The 23203-nt window shown below is 36.3% G+C and overlaps 2 protein-coding genes across 3 annotated transcripts; both read right to left on the reverse strand.

Annotated features, from left to right (window-relative positions):
* Positions 1-918: 918 nt before the first annotated feature.
* On the reverse strand, positions 919-10075 carry LOC109051661 (disks large-associated protein 5-like). Its single transcript, XM_042767453.1, has 20 exons — positions 9919-10075; positions 8950-9170; positions 8687-8868; positions 8541-8597; positions 7774-7807; positions 7579-7659; positions 6570-6644; positions 6384-6461; positions 6194-6222; positions 5939-6114; positions 5479-5718; positions 5191-5279; positions 4848-5008; positions 4662-4760; positions 4329-4569; positions 3442-4144; positions 2857-2905; positions 1798-1972; positions 1647-1684; positions 919-1297 (listed from the first exon to the last, which is right to left on the reverse strand). Exons 2-20 carry the CDS (start codon positions 9167-9169, stop codon positions 1193-1195), a joined length of 2832 nt encoding a protein of 943 aa, XP_042623387.1. The 5' UTR covers position 9170; positions 9919-10075; the 3' UTR covers positions 919-1192.
* Positions 10076-12852: 2777 nt separating this feature from the next.
* Positions 12853-22934, reverse strand: LOC109051634 (vacuolar fusion protein CCZ1 homolog). 2 transcript variants are annotated; one of them, XM_042767455.1, is made up of 17 exons: positions 22779-22934; positions 22141-22219; positions 21930-22026; positions 21539-21636; positions 21349-21442; positions 21142-21222; positions 20322-20369; positions 20132-20215; positions 19126-19301; positions 18226-18307; positions 15963-16024; positions 15228-15339; positions 15048-15081; positions 14794-14911; positions 14004-14162; positions 13533-13660; positions 12853-13364 (listed from the first exon to the last, which is right to left on the reverse strand). In XM_042767455.1, the coding sequence occupies exons 2-17, from the start codon at positions 22152-22154 to the stop codon at positions 13309-13311; spliced, it is 1443 nt and encodes a 480-aa protein (XP_042623389.1). In that variant the 5' UTR covers positions 22155-22219; positions 22779-22934; the 3' UTR covers positions 12853-13308. The 2 variants fall into 2 exon arrangements, with proteins under 2 accessions (XP_042623389.1, XP_042623388.1); XM_042767454.1 differs by having other exon boundaries at positions 22141-22214; positions 22777-22926.
* Between the last annotated feature and the right edge of the window lie 269 nt (positions 22935-23203).

The raw sequence follows: 23203 nt of genomic DNA on the forward strand, positions 1-23203 counted from the left end.
GATGGAGTGAAGCCAAAGTCATGTGCTTGCTTTCAAAGGGTTGACTTCACAAATGCAATTCATGATGGTCAGTCTTGTCACTATATCAGTGTGGGAGGCCTCAGCAAACTTCTAAAGGGGCCTCAAATGACTTGAGATGATTTTAAAATAAGACAAAACAAGCATTAAAATTTACCTCCTCAACCACTGTTGTTTCCTTTGAAGAACTAGGTTCACACTGCGTTGGAAAGCTTGGATATATGAAGTAACCTGATTTTAAAAGTGTTATTTCTAGACCTGGAAAAGTCATGTAAATTAATAAAATATTAGTTATTGTAAAACTGAAATATTTATCAGAAACTACAGGTCTAGTAAGTCTCCGATTACTGTAATAGTTACACTGACATTTATATTTCATATACTTCCTCCACAAACAGTACATTTCTCTACCCCTGATTCATCACTAACAGTGGGGTAATTGCATATCCTCAGAGACAGAACTGAAGGGCTGGATGAAGAAAACAGAGCAGTTCTTCACTCAGATCTTTTTCCTTCATATGAGTACAGTGTGAAGCTGACAAAAGAAGAGGCCTGCTCTTGCAGAGGCTGACAAAGCAAGGTATTTAAAAATAATGCTTTCCCTGAACTTTTGTCATTTTGACAAACTTTTAATGTGACATACTATACTCAGTTGGCTGTTAGCGTTGATCTGTGTAGTGTGGACTGGCCTTTTGAAGCCCATTTTTTATTATTAACAAAATGACTCATTTCAGATATATAGAACAGCTGGAGGCTGAGGAAAAACAAGAGGAAGATGGTGACGGAGAGGTTTCACTCACCTTCTATTCCCATGACCCCAGTGACCTCCACCACATCTGTGGTTTCAAAACAGTCAATCACCAGTTGGAGTAAAAAAAGTAAATGCACAGACTAGAAGTAAATTGTGTTGATTATGATTTAATTGGCTTTCACAAAAAATTTTGACATATTAAAAGCCTTAAAAATATACATTTTCTGAGGTCAAAACTCCATAGAAATATTATTGCTGTATCTAAATATGCTCATTATGAAGTACAAAAAGTAGCAAACAAATTAAGTATCAAAGGAGTCTAATTCAACAACAAACCAAATACATCAGAAGTGTCTAATTCAAGCACAAACCAAAAAATAAAAAATAAAATGATCCACATCCAAACTGTGAGTGGATGTGCTTTTATTTGTAGATGGGAGGTGTGAATGTGATCAGGTCACGTTCACACACCGACTGTCTCACTCTCTCCTTCCGTTCTGGGGTGAACAGCAGCAGATGGTCCGACATCTGAAACACCAGAGAACAAGCAGTTTATAGACAGAAAATACTAAAATTTACATTTTGTGATGTAGTGGTTGAAAGAGTTCCCACAGTCATAGAAAACCAAGAAACATCTGACAATTACAAAATTGTGGTTTCTAGGCCTGGTAAAAAAGCTTGAGGTAATTAATAGAACCTCATTTTTAATAAAATTATTTAAATTAATAAAATTACTTAAATTAACAGCTGGAAAATATTTTATTGGATCAAAATTGCTCTTTGTGTGTGAATTTCCATGACTGGAAAACTGTGAGGAACCCTGTTGAAAGAAAAAAAAGAGGAAATGACAATTCATAAAGGAAAGATCTAACTCCACCTGACTGGTCTGGGGTGAGAACACCATTCCGGGAAGAGCTGAGACAGGAGTGCAAGAAAGAGAAGTGTGAGTGCCCACGTGCCCCCAATAAACCACATGTGAGCATTAATTGTGATTTTTATTGTGATGTGATATCTGGGACATAAATTACCTGTAGGTGTTGCCAAGACATCAAGCGGGCGCTCCTCTGCCTGAGTCACCGGACTCTCCATCTCAGCATCCACCGCCTCGAGATAGAACCTCTCTGCTGCAGGACTCTGTACCGGAGACATGCTGCATCTCACTGTTGGCTGCAGGTAACGCTCAAAGTCCAAATCAGTAGCACCCTGGGAAAAATACATCAGAACATTATCCTCAAATGATCAAGTAACAAGTTCTGTAGACTACGAATATACTTTAAAACATAGTAAGATTTAGGGATGCACAAAAAAGGTTAAAAGGTACTATGTAACTTTTGTCCCTCTATTGGCTCTGCTCTCCACAGCCAGAGCTACCTCTGTGCATGGATATGACACGCAACGTGTGGGTGAATGGCATAAGCAATTTCCCATAGAATCCACCCAGACACTCTAAAATCATTATTATAAGTTGATAAAAATGTAATAGGGTAAAGACATAGTTTGGAGGATTTTTCAGTCTCTCATTAATAACAAACCCGTTATTAATAGTAGAGATCTCATACCTGTGTGTATGTATGTACTGTATATATATATATATATATATATATATATATATATATATATATATATATATATATATACATATACATATATATATATATGTGTGTGTACATATATATATATATATAAAAAAATACACACACATAGTTAAGCTGGAGCATTATGATGGCCGATAGGGATAAGCCACTAATAATTATATAATGTTAATAAGTTGATATTAAAATTCTATACAGTTTTAAAATAAAACATTTTAAATGGTATGATCAAATTAGGCATCACAACATTAATATACAGTGCATTATAAAAATATTTGCTAAAGATTTAACAGTGGTATTAAATTATTACAGGTTTTAAAGATGAAATTTAAATGACTGTTTGATGTTGGAATATGTTATAAATGTTAAAATAAAGGAAATGTGAACAATCAAATACCCAACATCAACAAAAGAAAAGAAAAAAATCTCATGTCAACTAATAACCCATTTGGTACCAATATTGTGCATCTATAGTTGGATTTGGTTGGTAATTACCTCAGCATCTTGATATCCAGTCATTTCAACATCTGTACTGGATGGAGATCTGTATGGACAGAGGAAAGAGTATATAAGATTATAAATCACAAAAAGCATAATTTATGCTACAACTAAAGGCTGGAATACATAGTTTATTTTCAGAACAGATTTTAAAACACTGGGCATCATACACTTAGCGACTTTGTAATAGTCAGAGGAAAAACGGACCATCATACACTAAAGACTGAGGATCATGCACTACCAGACTTCAAGGTTGCACCGTTCACAACAAACCCGCACATAAACATGTGCCTGTTGCTAGGACAAATGAAAACAATGCGTGTTCTAAAATCGGCTCAAAATATCAAACATGTTTGATATCCACCGACTGGATGGAATCTCAGTCTGAAGCTAAAAAAAAATTTCAGAGTCTGTGAACATCATATACTGCGCAAATTTGAAATCTGTCAATTCAAATCTGCAGATTAGCTCTGACTTTCGGCAGCTAGCATCAACTCCTCCAGACAGTAAATCAGCAGAAGTTTAGGGCAAAAACAGTGTAGTGTATTCCAGCCTTAACATACAAACAAAGTGTAGGGGTACCTATTATTGGCTGAAATGATGACCTCATTACAGAGAGCTGTAGAAACAGTGAGATCTTTGGTTGGTGTGGAGGGCATCATGGTAGAGGAAGCAGGTGCACAGACACTGGGTTCTGCTTCCACTGGTTCTGAAGAGGTGTCAGATGAGCACTGGGATAGAGTATCTAGACCAGCATCTGCTCCAGGTTGCACATGCAAACTTACTTCAGAGACTTCACAAGAGATGTTCTCTTGTGATAACTCTTGGGAGGAAGGACTGAGCATAGACTCTGGAATGCACTCCTCATGCTGAGGTTCTGAAGAATCAAAACGGAGCTCAGACTGGCTTGGTGAGTCATGTGATTGGGCTATTGGACTGTTTTCTGGTCCATTACTGATATCTGGTTGGATACAGGTGGAGCTTAAATCAAAATTTAATTGGCTGTTGGAGCAGGGCTCCGTGTCTGGTGAAACATGTGTGGTTTGCTTGTGGTCAGGACTGATCTGAGGAGCTCTGGGTGACTGTGGGAGGGGCTCAGCAGAACGAAACATAAAGCAAACAGACAATACAACATGACTACAGACAAGATAAGTAGTGGCAGACACACAAGGTAGAGGGGAGGCGTGAGAAACTGCAGTAGATCTGCACTGCCTGCCTGGAGTGCTGAACTTAGAAACACAGGGTGAAGACAGCGCAGTGATTCGACACGATCTTCTAACAGCACCTAAAAAACAAGAAAATGATCCGTATTAAAACAAAGAATATTGAATGAGGTTAAAAAATTAGTTATAATAATAACAACATGGATGATCAGCTGGTCACATGTAAAAGAACACACTGCCGTGCTTCACTCTGAAACTCATGGGCGCCAGTTATCCGATCTCATATTCCATGCATTTCAATCTTACCTGATGGCTTGACTGGACTTTCCACCTGGAAAAAGCCTCCATTAAACACCACGGTCTGTGCAGGCAGTGCGGCAGCAGGGGCAGCAGGGACAGAGCTTGAGTCGTCCTGGATGTTGTCTGAAGACTCGGTGGCTTTCTGTTCAGCCTGCTTGGCTCTCATGGCGGCCTTTACAGCAGCCAACCGACTCTTAGCTGCAGCACTGACACCTACTCCGGCCTTCCCTCCTGCGACAGGAGGCTTCTTTAGGATAAAAGGACAGGATATGAGAATTACACAATTCGCTCCTTTAAAATGCAACATTATTAAAGGATGGTGCTGATAATGTTGTTTACTTTGGCCACTCTTTTTCTGGCGACAGGCCTGACTTCCTCTTTCCACTCCCTTGCTTCTGCTTCTTTCAAAGCATTAAATTTCTTGTAAACATCTTCCACCTAATAAAAATTAATTACATTAAATTGAAAGACAACATTAAACAAGGGTTGGAAATTAAGCATTTTTGAAAGATAACATCAATCTACCTGAAAGTACACCATGTCCCAGAAGCCCTGCAAGTCAGTACAGGTTGTTATTTTCTCTCCACGGCCCAAGTCGCAGTCATCCACCAGCCCGTTGAACTGGCCAAAGCGCTCTTTCATCAACAATCTGGCCTGGCCCACAGCCGTACGCATGCGGTCTCGCACTGCAGAAAGAGGGAGAAATATACTTACTCCAAATAACTGTATATTAAACATCAAATATGCTGATTAGCTGTGATTGTGTCATTTTCACTTTCAAAATTTCAACCTTTCTGGAAAACTTGTAAAACCTGATTAAAACACTGTGTTAGACTTGAATTAATACTGCTCAAAACTAAAGACTTACTCTCCTCCGGGATAGAAGTATCATCAAATCGTGACTCCCACAGCACAGAGAGTCCAGTCAAGCGCTCAGTCTCGCTGGCCATCACTGCCCTAATGAAACAACATGTACAATGAAACATACACTACTGTTCAAAAGATTGAAAGGAAATTAACACTTTTATTAAGCAAGGATGCATGACATTGATCAAATGTGACAGTAAAGACATGTATGTTGCAAAAGACTTGTAATACAAGTATTATAGTATACTAACAAGTCTGTTCTAATAAGAATAGTAGAGATCTGCCTCACCTGAAATAAGCAACATCATGCTGAGGCTCCAAGAGGGGCACGGGAGGTGATGGTGCTGTAGAGATGGACGGCTGAGAGGAGGATGGGGCAGGAGGGGGAAACGACACTGAGGGAGGGTTGGCAGGATGATCTGGTGGAGGGGTTGACAGAGGTGGTGTAGAGGAGGAGAGGGAAGTAGCAGGGAGAACAGGTTTTGGGGGAGAGGGGAAGGTGGGCTCCACACTGGCATCAGAAAGAAAGCTATGAAAGAGAAAGATAAATAAATTCCACAACCTGTCGTTTTGGCAGATTGGCTTCAATATAAGCAGTTTTTAGACTAATGAGAAAGTTTTGAGTTCTGAAGCTCATGTTTTATGGTACAATGACCTTATATGTCAAAAGATCAAGGGAATTTGGATTTCATGACCCCTTTAAAGTATAGAATTATCAAGTACTTGGTTAGAATAAATTCTAAAGGTACCTCGGTGAGAGGAAGGCGCTAGCTGAACGAGGAGAGAGGGGTGCAGGCTCGAAGGACCTTAGACCAACAGGAGGCTGGAACACAAATCCCTGAGGGGCAAATGAGGGGGCAGCAGCTTTGGGTTCCTCTTCCTCAGGTCTCAGAGAAACTACTGCAGTGTTCTTTTTCTCAGCAGGCTAAAAATATCCAAGCATAAATATAATTTGCAATTATCTGAAAATTTCAAAGCAAGAGACATATAACAGATCACCTTACCTTATTTTCAATAATTGCCTTCGTGTTGCCTGAGAAAGATAATGAGATCTATCGATTAATGACATTTTAAATATCCAATAATGCTAGAATGATGCAACATTACTGCCTTCTGAGCAACACTATGGCAATATAAAACAATATCATGTAAAATATCAGAAAATATGCAAGAAAACAACTGTATCCTTATTACCTTGCATGGCTTTCCCTCTGCCTGAAGAGGGCGCTACAGGACATTTAACAGTTGATCTCGTTTTTGCAGAGCTTGAATCTAAATCACACACAGAATGAGGCTTTCATGCATGTAACTCAAGTTCAGCACAATAAAGGTAAAGCTTTCTAAAAAGCTCAAGGTTTAAAATGTTCCAATAAAACTCACCAGTAACTGGTTTAACCACAGCTGCTGATGTTTTAGCAGCTGATCGTGTGGTTGGAGCTCTTACAGATGGTTCAACTGTAAAAGAAGTTACAACAATAAAGGCCCGTTCACACCAAGAACGATAACTATAACGATATTAGCGTCCACACCAGCAGATGATATTGTCTGTTTACTTTGACCACACGCGCATCTGCCGCTTTAAATTCTCGAGCTTGTGATAGCAGGATGGGTTCTGATTGGCTGTCAATATTTTTTATCATTCATCAGCTGGAAAAAATTGTTCTGAAAGTGATTCCAACGATATCGTTTCTCTTTGCCTTTATCGTTATAGTTGTGGTGTGGACTCTGCTATTCTTTAATATTGAGAACGATTTTTAGAACTATAGTTCTTTATAGTTATCATCCTTGATGTGACTTTGCCTTAATACTCTGTATGGGGTTCTAATTCAAGAGTACAATACTGTTCAAAAGTTAGGGGTAAGTTTTTTTTTTCAAGAATTTAACACTTTTGTTTAGCAAGGATGGCATTAAAAAAAAGTAAAAAAAAAAAAAAAAAAAAAAAAAAAAAAAAAAAAAAAAAAACACTGTTTTAAACATTAATAAAAAATAAAGGTGTGTTCAACTTGAAGCGGTATTACACAGACCGATCAGTGTATGACATCAAAGTACCATGAGAGCTATAGAAAGCAGACGGCTTTCAAATCGTTCTCGCAGTACTTTGATGTCATATACAGATCGGTCTGCGCAGCACCGCTTCACATCGAACACATCTTAAGAAATGTTTCTTGAGCACCAAATCAGAAAATCTGAATGATTTCTAAAGGATCATGTGACACAGAATACTAGAATAATTGCTGCTGAAAATTCAGCACTGCCATAACAGAATAAAATATCACTTTAAAATACAATGAAATAGAAAACAATTATTTTAAAATATAACTATATTTAACAATATTATAATTTTTCCTGCATTTCTGTTTAAATATAGCCTATAATTAAGTAGATTTACCTGCAGCTGCTCTGGTTTTGGTGGTAGTCACAGCTTTCGAGTTAGTCTTGGCTGGAGCTCTGGTGGTCAATACATTCTCAACTGTACAAACACAAAGAGTGTTCAAAAACAACATGAAGGCACCACAGTTTGTTGATGTGTATGATTTGCATTTGGTAATATGAAAACCTGACAAGTTAAACAAGCAGAACAAACCTTTCTTTGGAACAGCATGTCTGTCTACTGCTGGCTGTAACATAACAACAGAGGTACATCAACAACAAAGCTAACATGATTTAAAACTGTGACTAGAGAAATTACAAAAAAGAAAAAAAAAAAAAAAAAAAAAAAAAAAAAAAAATAATAATAATAATAATAATAAATAAATAAATATATATATATATATATTATAGCAATACATATCACTGTTCTAAAGTTTGGGGTTGGTAATTTTTTTTAGAAGCCATTACTCAGTCTTCAGAGTCAGAATTAATTTTAACAAGTTGATCTGGTGCTCAAGCAACATTTCTTATTATTATCAAATTTGAAAACAGTTGTGCTACAGTTGTAATATATTTGTGGAAAAGATGATACTTTTTTCCAAGATTCTTTGATTAATAGAAAGTTAAAAAGAACTTTGGTAGCATTAAAGTCTTTGCTGAATAAAAGTATTGATTTAAAAAAAAAAAAAAAAAAAAAAAAAGTACTGACCCCAACTTTTGAAAGGTAATATACAGTACATAAAAATAAGCTGATGTGTGCAATTTTTCTATGTAGGTCATTGTTTGAGCATCCTGACCAGCTGGACAGGGTTTTTTGGTTCAACCAATGTTGTGAATTTGGGGTGGGTCTACCTGCTTGTTGACCAATGGCAGATTGGGATATGTTCGGGGAAACATGTTTGAAAACAGACATTATTTCTCTCATTTCTTTTAGTGACGGCAATGATGCAGAAATTAGACACTTCAGCTTTTAAATGATACCTTTTGATTCTGTGTCATTGAGCGGGTCACTCGTGTGGACTGGTTGGTTTCTGTGATCTGTCATGATGGGTAATGAGATGGAAAAATTAGGTACTCTTCATTAAAGTCTGAGACTGATCCGTCTAACTGTTATTCCCATTACTCACCTTGCCTCTGCTTGGTGCAGCAGTGTTTAAAGGCAGATACCCGAGCGGCTGTGGCTTATACAGGCCGACCTTAAACACCCCTTTCTTCTCTTTCTCCCGCTTTTCCTTCTCCTTCTGCAACATCTTGTTTTCTTTGTAACGAGCGAGCATCTTCTTTCTCTCCTCAGCAGCAGCATTTACATCTGTTAAGTACAATTGCAACTACTTAAAAAGGCCATGCCAAAGCAAAAAATAAATAAAATAAAATAAACTATGATATTGACCATTATCTGTCTTTGTTTTTGGTGCTTTGTCTTGGGTGGCCATAAGGCTGGATGCATCCATTGAGATCTCGATCTCTGGCAGCTGGTCCAGGTGTCTGCGCAGGTTCTGGATCTTTTCTCGGTTCTCTTTCTGAGATTGAGACCTGCGTCTGGACATCTTCAGCCGGATCATAGACACACTGCTGTCCCGCTTGTACAGGTGAGCGAAGCGAGAGTCCATCCTAAAATAATTTTTACAACAAGAACCTAATTATTAAGCAGTGAGTTTACAGCTTATCTATAAATAGGCTAAAGTCTGTTTTAAAAGAAAATGTAATAATAAAATTCTGTATAATTTTATACATTTGGCTTAGTTAGGACAGCTTATCTATAATCAGGGTTATCAGCTTTTACAAGGGAGATTAAACACTTTCATATCTTTATATGTTTTTGACATCAAAGGCTGTGTTTCCAATCAAACTAGTCAAACTTAATACATTTTTTTTTTTTTTTTTGCTGACCTGGTAAGAACATGGATAATGTCATTGTAACTTAACTTTTGTGTTCAGTCACAGAATGTACTGGTTTAAGTTAAACAAACAAATAATTACAAATACAACCAAAAAATTAAAGTAGCAGAGATGTAACGTTATATAAAAAACAAACAGACATCTTGATTTCTTATAGAAGGTCTGACTTAAGAGTTGACATTTTGTTGATATCACTTGTAGAAAGTAAATTCCTAACCGAATCCTTTATAAAGTGATGTGTGCGATTTATATCACATTTGTATCATTACATTAAAAAATGATCTTGCCTGAATCAACAAAGCAACAGATTATCGCATTATGGTTACTAACTTATACCAAACCAGCCGCTTTAACTGACGTCTTACACAAGTAACGTTACACAATGACTTTTTATAGGTCACCGTTTAACACCGTAAGTTTTGTTATCCGTCTGATCGAATTACTAAGAAATATTTCTTACCTTTATATTAAGGTGGGTTACGGGAATCAAAAATACTATATCCAGACAAAAAAAAAGATTCGTATTATTTATGTTCAGTAAACAAACGTATCTGCCCAACGCGTATTGCGTGCAAGATGGCGGGCAGGTTTTGAAAAGTGAATACGTCTCTTCTGATTGGCCGCTCTGCTACCCAGGAACCTCCGTTGATTAGTTTAATTCGGATGACGCGTTATAAACCGCCCATTTACATTTTTTTTTATTTTTGTTAATGCCATGGTACTGAAGATAAAAGTACAGAGAATATCAACATTGCGTACAAAGACGTTACATTACATGCAAAGCACCATTTATAGACGTATGTAACAATAAATAAATAATACAAAACGAAAGCTTAAACAAAACAAATTAAAACGATTAAATAAATCAACTGTTTTAAAAGATTTTTGGAAGATGAAATAGTTTGGATATACTGTTGAACCTCTTTTTCAAAAACAATATATAAAGGATTTTGATGAGTGAATTTCCTGCGGTGAAAATGAAATTTTGCAAGAGCTAATAATAGGTTAATAATAAAATATTCTTTAATTTTGTCTTTTTGTATATTAAAGAAGCCAAACAGTATATCCTTAAAAAGCAGAGAGAAACCCTGGAGCACACTGCGATTGATAACATTAAAGAATAATTCAATCCAAAATAGCTGTGTGTGAGGACAGTCCCTGAAGATATGAAGATCAGTTTCATTAGGGTCACCACAAAAAGAACAGCTTGTATCTATGTCTGATTTAAACCATTTCAAAAACACTTTCCGCCCACTTACAAATCCCTAGCACTTGTGGTCACGCGTGACGTTGCTGCATATTGTATGGGTGTGTGCGACTTGAGGCGCCGCTGCGCAGATCGATCGGTGATTAGGCTCGTTTGAGAGGAGCAGACAGTGGGTGCGTGGGTGATTTCGGACAGGATTCTGAGGCAGCGTAAGGGTTTAATGATCTACAAAAAAATAGAACGAATTTTGGTGATAACTAAATGAATATTTAATTACTATAATACTGATTTCTCGCTAAAAACTACATCAAAAGTGCAAAAAGTTAGTCAGAAACATACATTTACACACAAACTGACCAACAAACACAACTTTCAGACACCATCTTTATTTTTTAGCTCAACAGTCATGGAATGGAATGCACAGGATTGTGGGATATCAAAGACAGCAAAGGATACATCTATGCTGCCTTCAAAATTCGATCAGAAGAAGGTACCTCCGGAGACAGGAAGTAAAGCAGATTCGGATGTGCCTTCATGCCTTCCTTCCTTGGACATTTTAGAGCTTTCGGACGCAGCAAGTGTCGCCAACTTCTTTCAATGGAAAGTAGCTAAAACCAGTTTGAAAAGTTGTTAAATGTAGCTAGATGACGTCATACACTAATTAGCATATGCATGACATCATTGCATCGTATTGCCTTTTACATTTGTCGCTCTGTGGTCACATACTGTATTTATTTAGCCAAATTCTCAATAAAACTGTTTTCATTTATATAAACTGTTTCTGTTGTCAGACAACAGGACAAATATGAACTAGTGACTGAAACGCGGCCCTTTAAGACTACATATTAACCAGCTCTCCCTTCCAAGATGTTAATCTGCACAGAAATCCTAATTATTGGAGCTGTCGTCTGATGAAATCAAATACACATAAGATAAAACAAGACAAAGACAATACCTGAGCTGTGATTTTGGCTATATTTGCATGTAAAATTAGAGAAGCAACGTTATCTGTTTTAACTGAAAGCGCTGCTCCTCTCGGCCTCTCGCTGAACAGAGCAGACACAGAGAAAGAGGTGTGCACGCTGGGAAAGCAAGATCTCACGCTCTTGCGGCAGTAACACTGAATCATAGAGACTAGCTAGGTTTGTCCAAGAAGTCGCTAGATTTGTCGCTAGTCGCTTTTTTGAAAAAAAAAAGTCACTAAATCTAGTGACAATGTCGCTAAGATAGCAATGCTGTGCGCAGAACTGATCATCGGTGATCACCGCGAGATGGATGCCGGTTAGAAAAGTGTCTGAGTTACGTCCGACTTGCTCTGATGTAATGCTGACATGTGCCAAAAAACTCTTGCAACGGTGAGGCGGCTGTGTCGGATTGTGCAGTGGGGCGCAGTTGCTCTCCACCCACTGTGCTGATCAAAAGCATCTCTGCCTTTGATCTCATTATCTGTTCCACTTCAAGAGGTCAGAACTGTCCGTCTTGCCTGCACTTATTTAACTCCTCCCCTCACTGCAGCCCTCTCGCCTACATTTCAGGCGAGGCGAGGCGCATCTCAAATAAGCCTATTGACATCAAGGTACCGCGAGAGCAATAGAGCATATTCAAGGGCATATGCTCTCGAATCGCTCTCGCAGTACTTTAATGTCATACACTGATCGGTCTGCGCAGCGGCACTTTAAGTCGCACACACCTATAAATGCTATCACATGATCCATCAGCTGTCTAGAGCATTTCAAATTATGATATTTCTATTTTTGGCAAAACTACAAACAATGAATCTGTTACATTCCAAAATGAAATAAATCACATGCGACATGCTGCTCTGTTTGTTAATATTTTGAATGATTGTGTTCAGAAAGGTAAGCCTCTTGCTGAGGATAAAAGTCAAGGTGGATCACCCTGACCAGATGTCCAGTGAATATAATCATACTTTCTGGCTTTTAAACCGTTGGTAGCATATTATTCTCCCCAAGTCATGTAAGGTTAATCATTTTCACTCTAGAACCTGCACATTAATGGTTAACACTAAATTATAAGTATGAAAATTAATATAAACCAGAATTAAATATTTTTACCTCTTAAAGGCTACATAATTGCTGGAATATATGATATGCAATATCAATATGCAAGGTTATTCAAGATCATATCAATTTTAAGAGTGTAGTTGAACAAGAATAGCAACCTTTATTTAATGAAAACTGAAATTTATTTTGAAATAATGTATGCTTGACCACGATACTGATGACACGATGGCATTTAAAATAAGAGAAAAAAATATAGCTTGACAGATTCATATCCTAAATGTCAACTTAAACTTAATCAATCTGTAAGTGATAAAACAAATCTGGACAATGGGTATGAAACACAAAATAGATGGTAGCTGATGGATACTTAAACATGACAATATGTACATACAAACAACTGATAACAAATAAGTCATTACAGTAAAATTCAGATTTTATAATTACAAGGAAGCAACCACATTTCTGTATAGATTAAATAAAAATCTAAAAAATTGCATGATGTGAAAAATCTTTTTTTTTTTTTTACAATGCAATTATTGCATTACACTGATGCTGTCAGTAAAACCTGAACAGTTGACAGTTTTAGTGTAGTGAAGTCGTCCATGCCCATCATATCTCTTCAGTCCAAGAAAAAAATATTATTGAACTGTGTTGCACACAGCCTTTTCACTTCCTCTGTAACACAAATAGAATCTTGATGAGAGTTTACTTCAACAGAAATGTTTTAATACGCTAACTTTTAAATTAACTAAACAATTGAGATGAAAAGTTAATGAGTAGATTTTAATAACTTCATACCATTATATCACCTCAATGTGATATAAGTAGTTCATTTTTACATACCATTCACTTCAATGAGGTTGGCATTCTTCTGGTTCAAAATGACGTACAGCTCCCTCTGATCAGACTTCTTTCCAACAACCCAGTAATCGGTCATCGCTTTAACAATGATTTCCTCGTCCTCATCGACCCTAAAAAGCACGTGCAGACACGGTCTCATTCACTAACTGTGGGCATGTGGTCACTCATTTAGAATACACGAAATTCATTAACATTGCGAGTTTAAGAAAAAAAAACTGTGTTTCTCATGTGCACACAATGACATATGTGATAATCCACACAATTATTAGTGAATGAAACCTGCTGTCTCAATACATACTAACATTTCACCAGAAAATAAACATTATTTGGGTCAATGAAATCGTGCTCATTTTTTGTCCTATATATTAATTTATTCCGAATACATTTTGTAAATGTAATTCAAACATACAATGACTTGAAACACCTCTTCAATTGATCGGTGGCACTGCTTACCGTGCAAAATCGCAGTTGATGTCTCCAAGGATTTTCATGAGGTCCGGATGGACAGAGGTGAGGGACACGCTGGCCGTCTTGCGCATGTGGATGGTGCTTTTCTCAGCCAAGTTCATATGGTTGAAGTAGATGAACTTAAATTGAGGCTCCTTCTCTGGCCTACAACAACAGTTTTGAGAGAATTAGTGAAGCCGAGGTGCATTATTCCCTCCCAGTGTAACATGCATAAAAGAATAAAAAATGTTATTTATAGTGTGATAAGTGGCATGTAAGTTGATATGAGGGATTGTACCACACAAAACAATACTGCACACGATGCTGGGCTCAGGTAAGATAAGGACACACTGTTTAGGTAAGATTAATGGATAAGCTCCGGTAACTGCTACTGGAAGAGAGATGATACAGTGGATCCTTATATTCAGCATACAGGTGAGTGAAAGCATTGTCAATATTTCTGAATGGTTACCTGGGTCACAGGATGACCCAGTCATTTAAGACTGATGCCTGTATGAGCACTGAAGCAGGACAGATTGGACAGTTGCAGTGACATCTCATTATATATATATCAATAGTTTAAAAGAGCTGTAAGTGATTTTTTAATACCACAAATAAAATGTCCTCACTACCTGGTTCAAGAGCTAATTCAGTGTCTAAGTGTGGCAAAATATTTTTTACAATGCCTTTACATTAATTTAGTGACCTGTCACAGAGTTTTTTTTTATTTCTGCATTAGATTACATTAGATTTTCTTCATTCAGCAGTTGAAGTGAAGGTCTGGAGTAATACTGACCCTGATATCCTTCGGTTGATGTTGTACTGCTCACATATGTCAGAGGCCAGCAGGGTGAGTTGGGGACCAACCAGGCTGTCTGGTTGCTCACAAAACTCACGACTCAAATCCACTGCCGCTACAACCACAAAGGGAAGCAGGGTTTAAAAGACCTGTTAACATTTGACAGATTTCCTGATAATATGATTACTAAGTGAACTGTTAACAAAACAAGAACAAAAATTTGTTAAAATTACTTAAGTGCAGACACTTACCATTTACCATGAAGCATACTGCTGCACTCATTGCCTGGATATGGAATAACATTTACGTAATTATTATTAACAACAATTTACTTAAAAACATGAATGTTAGGTAATCAAAGTCAATCAATATGTTAAGCTCATAGATTAAAATGCAAAAAGAATAACACTGAGCTTGACGTTTTCTCTCACCTTGTAAACGATCAAATGTAGCTCCTCGTAACTGTCCTCTGTGTTCACAAATATCTTGGGAAATCTGAATTTTGCCTCTGGATCTTTAAGATTTGCTGGTCCTGTTAAAAATCTGTTTCCATAACATAACATAAGATGTCAGTACAAATATTCACATGACCTCTTAAGAAGGTACCACAATCCACAAATATAACTTTCAGATGATGAATAATCTGTGATTATCTTCCAGGCCTCTGAATAAGTGCCAAGTCACAGTTCTCAATGATTACAGTTTGCTACCAGCTACTCTGTCCTGCTAAACTCCAGGGGGTGGCCCGGGCCTCACGAGTCACAGCGGACCCTCTGAAGATTACGCTCCCATTACCCACATTAAAACACTGAACACATACAAACAAAGAAGCTCTGCCAATTATTCATCAGTATCTCTTTGATTGATCTCAGGGGAATAATCTATAAATCTTATTGCAATCAATCGAACGTGACCCCTTTGTGCCACTCACTGAACAATCAGACAGGCTATTGTGAAGTCTGTTGGGCCTATTGTTTTCTCTCTGCCACTAAAGCAATTAAATGACCCTTGTGCAATCTGATATTTGGCAGTGTTGCTTGATCTGTGTTGTCTTAGTGCTGCGCTTGGCTGCTTGTGTCCCTGATGCATGGAGCCCAAGCAGACAGGCAGAAGGCCAAGAGCGTACTGAGCCCTGAGTTCAAAGCAGGAAATATTTGGATACTTGCCTCCCATAGTGCAACAGATTCCCAGCCACCTCTGGCCTGAGTGGAGAGTCTCTTCCTGCAAGCTGCCGAATGTTTGCACACACACACACACACACACACACACACACACACACACACACACACACACACACACACACACACACACACACACACACACAGATCATTCATTAACACAGCTGTAGACGGCACATGACTTTGGAGCACATTCCAAAAACATACACTGAATTATTACACACTAATTTAAAATAGCAAAATCATGTCATGCATACTGTTAGAAACTGTATACATACAGTAATACACAAAAGAGTGTATTAGTAGGCTAGAGACTATAAAGATGACAAGCTGGCTTTGCTGTAAGAATCAGACATTTGTTTATATATATAATTTATTTTGATTTCAAATAAATGCTGATTAGGCATGTGAAAGTATCAAATTTTCATGTTTCAAAAAAAAAACGTCAATACAGTATAACTTTTAATAACTTTTTTCTTAAAACAAAAAAACTGAACATTTCAATACAATAGAGATATACACAAAACATGTATAAAGTAAACAAATGTTTCAAGAAGATTTAAGTGCAAAAGAATTATAAAGCAAAATAGGTAACACTTTATAATAAGGTCTCTTTAGTAAACATTAGTCATTAACATTAACAATGAGCAATAGCTACATTTGTTACAGAAGTTATTATTATTTGTTAAAAAAATACAACTGTTAGTTCATGTTAGCTCAAATCCATTAAATAATAGTTACAGCTTTTGATTTTGAATTTTGCGTTATTAAATGCTGAAATTAACAAAAGTTAACAAATGCTTTTAGAATAATTTTTTTTATTGGCAGTTTATGTTAACTAATGAATTAACTGATGTTAACTACTGGAGCCTTAAAGGGATAGTTTACCGAAAATTAAAAATGAACATTACCCCATGATTTACTCACCCTCAATCTATCCTAGGTGTATATGACTTTCTTCTTTCAGATAAATACATTTGGAGTTATATTAAAACATGTCCTGGCTCTTCCAAGCAATAAAAAAAAAGTCAATGAAGTTCCAGACTTTGAAGCCCATAAAATTTGAAGCCCATAAAACCATCCACCATAAATCAAAAAAACCGACACACATGGCTATGGGGGGTTAATAAAGGCCTTCTGAAGCAAAGTGATGCGTTTGTGTAAGGAAAATATAAAATAAAAATATTAAACCGTATTAACCCATAAATATAAACCATAATCACTAGATTCCGCTAACTGTTGTATGCGCGTTCACGAGAGAGTGACATTCCAGTGTATGACTCAAGACGTGGGTATAGCGTAAGCTCCAGTGAGAAGTTACAAACGCAGAAGTGCAGAGAAGAGAGCAAAACAAAACACCAGACATGAATAAGTATAAAAAGAAGATTTGTAAAGGAAAATGAAAGAACCCCACCGGAGCCTTTTTATTAACCCTGGAGCACTTTTTATGATGGATGGATGCACTTTTTTGGGCTTCAAAATCTTGACCACTGCCATTATAAAGCATGGAAAATTTTAAAAAATAACTCCAATTGCATTCATCTAAAAGAAGAAAGTCATATACACCTAGGATGCCTTGAGGGTGAGTAAATCATTTTTGGATGAACTATCCCTTTAATGTAAATTTTGACCGAACAATACATCGTTGACACAGCACGGGTGTTGTGGATTTTAACCAGTTGATGAGAAAAATAATCTTAAAATGCATTAAAAAAATCGTAATAATTTGTAATAAATAATTATTCAGTATTCGTAAGTGTCTAATACTGATAAATGTTTTGAATTTTCTATTTATCAAGGAATCCTGACAAAGAACTATCAAGGTTTGCACAAAAGTATTGAGCAGCACAACTATTTTCAACATTTATAATGATAAGATTCTAGAGCACCAATTAGCATATTAGAATTGTTTCTAAAGGGATCATGTGATCACAGGAATAAATTATATTTTAAAATGTTTAAATAGAAAACTTCATAAATAAAATAACATTTAAATTTCAATAATATTTCACAAAATAACTGTTTTACTGTATGCTTCATTATATAAACGCAAGCTTGGTAAGCATAAGAGACTTTTTTCAAAAAACTATTTTACTTTGGTAAAATAATTTTTAAAAGTATTATATTAGGATTTTAATGGGGGCAATTTAGTTTTGATACATTGAAAAAAAATGGCTTTTCTATCAGAGCCTTTGTGTCTAGGGCTTATACATTTACAATATAACAGTACAGTGTACTAATGCAGTCTCACCTCGGGTTCAGTGTGCCGCGGGAACAGCGAGGTCGTCAGGTATTTGTACAGAATTTGCATGTCATCCTGCTCTAGACCACTCCTACAAAATACAGCACAGAACTCAACAAACTTGCACATTCGAACACAAGAAAGTGTTTCAATATTAATGTTAATTGTTTAAAATTCTTGTGTCTTACAAAACTGGTATTATGTTATCATGAGACACTTTAATTTAAACAAGTAATAAGACAAACAACACTCAACAGGCATAAACACAAGCAATTCTGTGAAAGCATTTTTTGTAAACAAGATATGAAAGTCATGTTGTGAATTCAACAGAGGATTAAAAGTCATATTTTAAGTCTATCTGGATCCCTGTGCCAGACAGTATGTGATTAAAAAAGCTTTGGCTGTGCCGTTTTATTGAGTCCCTGCGGTCTCATCTCTCAGACTTCATGTCCTCTACGGTTATTTAAGGTAAAACCTCATTCATATCAAGCATTTGCAGTAGGAATGATGTTTATAAAGGAAAAATTCAGGGGAAAATCCTTCGAAATTATAATTCAGCAGCTAACACTTTCAAGCTGTAATTCAAATAAAAATAAATAAAAAGAATACAACAATTTAATGCTACAGTCAACCTACAAGAAATCTCAAATGTGATCTGAATACACATTCATTTATTATTAACATAAATTAATATGAACCTTTTTTGAACTAGACAGCCCTTCTTCACAATTCACTATTTATTGTGTGGAAAAGAGCAGTGTGAACATTCTGCTAAATAGTTTATTTTGTGGTTCACAGGTTTGGAATGGCATGAGAGTGAGTTGAAGAGGACCGAATGTTAATTTTTTTGGGTGAAATATCCCTTAAAACAATCATGAGATGTTGAGATGTGTATTGATTGACATTCACCAGATCAGCTGATCGTTGTAGAGAAAGGCCGTGTATTTGACAAGACTCAGGCTCTCTTCTACTCTATTGACAAAAGACTGGATCTTCAGGTAGGTCATCTTGTCAAGGGGGAAAAAGCTGATTCCCCCGAACACATCCAGCAAGTCACATGACTGGAGATGAAGTGTCTGCAGATACTAAGGCAAAGCATACAACAACAACTTAATGTATGTTTTCAAAGATATATTTAAAAAAAAAAAACTTCTCCAGACTACAGTTACTTTTACAATTCCACAATGATCAGATAAAATAAAAATAATACAGTATTAATAATATCAGGAATAAAATTTTGCTTCTCTAGAAAGGTCCAGAAGAAACTGTACAACAACACTATGGCCTCAAACATGGATGAAATGACCAAAGAATCCCTGATCATGCTGACGTAATGTAATCTGACCACTTGACATCCTGAGATGCAGCCCTGATGTGACTTTGCTCAGCAGTCAGTGACATTTAAGGCACAAATTGCACTTTCACTGAGAGCTTCAGGGCACAGCTCAGGTTAGGGAGGGGGTGACGTGAAGGGTTTCCCTTAACCTAAGCTGAATTATTCAGAGTAAGCATGATGCCCTCAGCAAGGAAATCTGAACCGAAGAACCAATACGACAAACACAGACAAGCAAGATTTCATATATGTGTCTCACACTGACTGAAGTACATATGTGTTGAATATGATAACAGAAATAAAGAAGAACATCACATATCTCTACAATTTTGAACTACTAAATATCATTGCAATTTATCCCTTTCCTTAAACGTGGGACTTTAATTTCAAGTGGTCAGATTGTCAGTGACATCCTTAAAAAGTCTGGCAAAAAAGCCCTCATGGCAGAAAAGAAATAGTTAAGCCTACAATGAATGGTTAATCCTTATTAAGACATGCATGTACCAAACAGACCAAAGGTATGCACTGTCTACCTTCCATCTGACTGAAGGATTGAGTTCTCTTAATTAATACTTTATTTACCCTGTAAAAGAACTTTTCAAGCTTTTGAGTAAGCAGTTCCACTCCACCGGCCTCAAATGCCCTGCTGAATGTGCCGTTGAAGAGCTAAAAATCAACAACAACAACACAAAACTGTTAGAAACATCAGATGTTTGTAAAATATAATAGATTATTAAAAATTAGAGAATAGATCACTTTAAACAGTGTTTACCTTATACATGCTGTAGCACTGTTTTAATACAGACCCATAAACTGAATCCTAGAACACAAAGAGGGGTACAACTCAACCTACACTACAACAAAGTCTTACACTACCAATCAAAAGTTTGGGGTTGGTAAGATTTTTTTAAATTAAAAAAGAATCTCTGATACGCTGCATTTTTTTAAAATATAATTTAGTAAAACCAGTAATTTTGTGAAATATTATTATAATTTAAAATGTAATTTCTATTTTAAGAAAATGTTAAGAGTTTTCCTTTTAAAATATTTAAAAAAAAATAATAATAATAATCATTTATATTTCTGTGATGGCTAAGCAGAGTTTTCAGCAGCCATTACTCCAGTTATTTTAATTTTTAACAGCATTATAAAAAAGGAGCCTAGTTTATTTAATAATCTTAGTTGCATGTGTTTCAATGCTCACAGTTTGTCTAACCATCACAAATCCAACAAGTGTTATTATACCACAAGCAATAGCAATCAAAAATTATTTGCCATAAACCTTTCATTTCCATAAACATTCCCTCTTATCTCTTATTCATTAAGACAAACATCCCTACAAACCACACATCATAAGACTAAACAACTGTTAAAAAGGTTTTTTTTTTTTTTTAAACTGTTAGAAAGTCTGTCTTTACTGCAAAGCAATTTTTTTAAATCAGTTTTTTGGATTCTTGATGAATAAAAGCATCTTACTGAGCCCAAACGTTTGAACTTTAGCGCACATCAGCCTGAACATTAATTTTTTGTTCTGTATCAAGGCAAGTGTGTGTAAAATTTAAACTTGAACTAGCATTCCATGCATTACTTACAATAATCTCTTCCTCTTGGTATTCTACAGTGGGTGGTTTCCCGTCTTTGTTGGGTTTTTCAACCATTGGATTCCGTACAACCTTGAGAGAGGAATTCAGAGTTTAGCAGCACTGTGTCAGGCAAGTTTGATTTTATTCTGTCTTCATTTGTTTAACATTTGGATTGAAACTAAATCTCTACAAAACTTCACTGATGCATAGACGTACCATGACCATCCAGTAATTCTCCTCCGGCTCATGGAAAAACTGACGGTTCTTCTGAGTGTGGAGAGATTTGGCTGGTTTTGTTGGACAGAAGGTTCTGTAAAAAAGAAAATCTCTCATTTATGCCTGTGTCTCTTTGTTTTTTGGGGGGTTTTTATCCCACCTTTGATCCCATCATTAGTACAGTGCCAACCTGGTGAACTGAACGATGGCCTCACAGAGTCCAACATTGCGAATCTTTTCGTTCTTCTCTATTTCAATAGGATGGTAAAACAAGATTTTCTTTTCCTCCTACAAAGTACAATAACAACCATATAAACATATGATTAACATATAATAATCAAAACGTCATTTGTTCACCTTTCAGATTATTACCATGTCCAGACAGATTCTGCAGACATTTTGTACATTTGCAGTATGAGATTTTGATGATTTGTGTGTGTGTATGTGTGTGTAGTGGCTTTATATATTGTGAAATGCATTACATGCAGCTGAGAGCACTACCTTTTTACACCTTCTGTGGCCTCACAATATGCAAAGCAATTAGATTAGTTGTTTAAAATGTCTAATTAAACAGGATTTACCTCCCCCTCACGTGGTCCAAACTTAGGGTTATAGATGAAAAAACTGAGCAAGGATGGTGCGTACTGTTTCTCTTGCATTCCAGATGCCATTCTTGGGCTAATGAGAAGATGATAAAAAGTGGGAAATAGAAAGCAGATAATTAACACATCACGTCTGATTTAAAAATAATTCATATTTAGACATCAAAGACGGCATCATTGATGAAAATACCTGATCATCAGCATTAGTGTGGTCTGTCTCTACGGTTCCCTCTTTTTTCATTGAGTTTGACGTGCATGCCTTTTTGGGACTGAAGTCAAAGGTCAAAGTGAACACATTTTCAAGAATAAACATGAATAGAAAACTTTAGATAATGAAGATTTTCACTTAACTAATTATAGATTAGATGCACAAATTGTAAAAGCTATAACGTACATTGCATTCCTTTATGTAATATTTTTAGACATGCACAGGTTAGCTATTCTTTACATGCACTTTTGAGCTTATGGACTATAGTTAAATTTAATATAATTGTTAAAATTATGTAATTTAATTGTTTAGTTTAAGATTATGAGAAAAGCGAATAAACTGTGGCTAAACTGCCTTCTTTTCTACTTTTCAGAAAAACTGCTGCTGAAAAGTAGTTAGTTGCTTCTTAGACTAGTGAACAAGACAAACAGATACTGAGGCAAATAAACAAAAAAGGAACCAAAAGCTTTTCACTTTCCATGAAGACAGTGACGGTGATCAGACAAATTAGACCATTACTTAAAAGCTAGCTGGTTAGCTACACCATTAATCCGACTGTTTCATGTCGCGTTTCAAAAGCAACAGCTATCACAAAGGGTGTTCAACAAATCGGTGCTTACCTGTTACAGCATGACAACGGAAACAAAGTGCTTGATTTGTTATCTCATGGGGGGAAAACAGATCTGAGATCAATGAAAAAGATGCACTTCCTGCTCTCGACAGTCGCTTGTGTGTTACAATCGGATCCGATCGGGTAGATTTCATCCACAGTTCCGGTCCACTATTAAGTCCTGTAACTCAGTACTTCTTTTTCACTCACCTGCCAATTTGGCTACTAAATTTTTAAGTTACCGGCCATTCATAACTTCTACTAGCCCCAGAAAAATAATAATAAAATACAACAGAAATAAACCAAGAGCTTGAGGCTGTCTACATCATCTTTTTTTTTTTGTCAAATTCTTACATTTAATCAGTCAATAATAATACATGTAGGGAGTTACTGAACAAATGAAATCAGTGTCAACAAAATTAATCTTTGCAGAAG

Source organism: Cyprinus carpio, chromosome A12, assembly GCF_018340385.1.
Source record: "Cyprinus carpio isolate SPL01 chromosome A12, ASM1834038v1, whole genome shotgun sequence".
In the NCBI taxonomy this organism is placed as follows: Eukaryota; Metazoa; Chordata; class Actinopteri; order Cypriniformes; family Cyprinidae; genus Cyprinus; species Cyprinus carpio.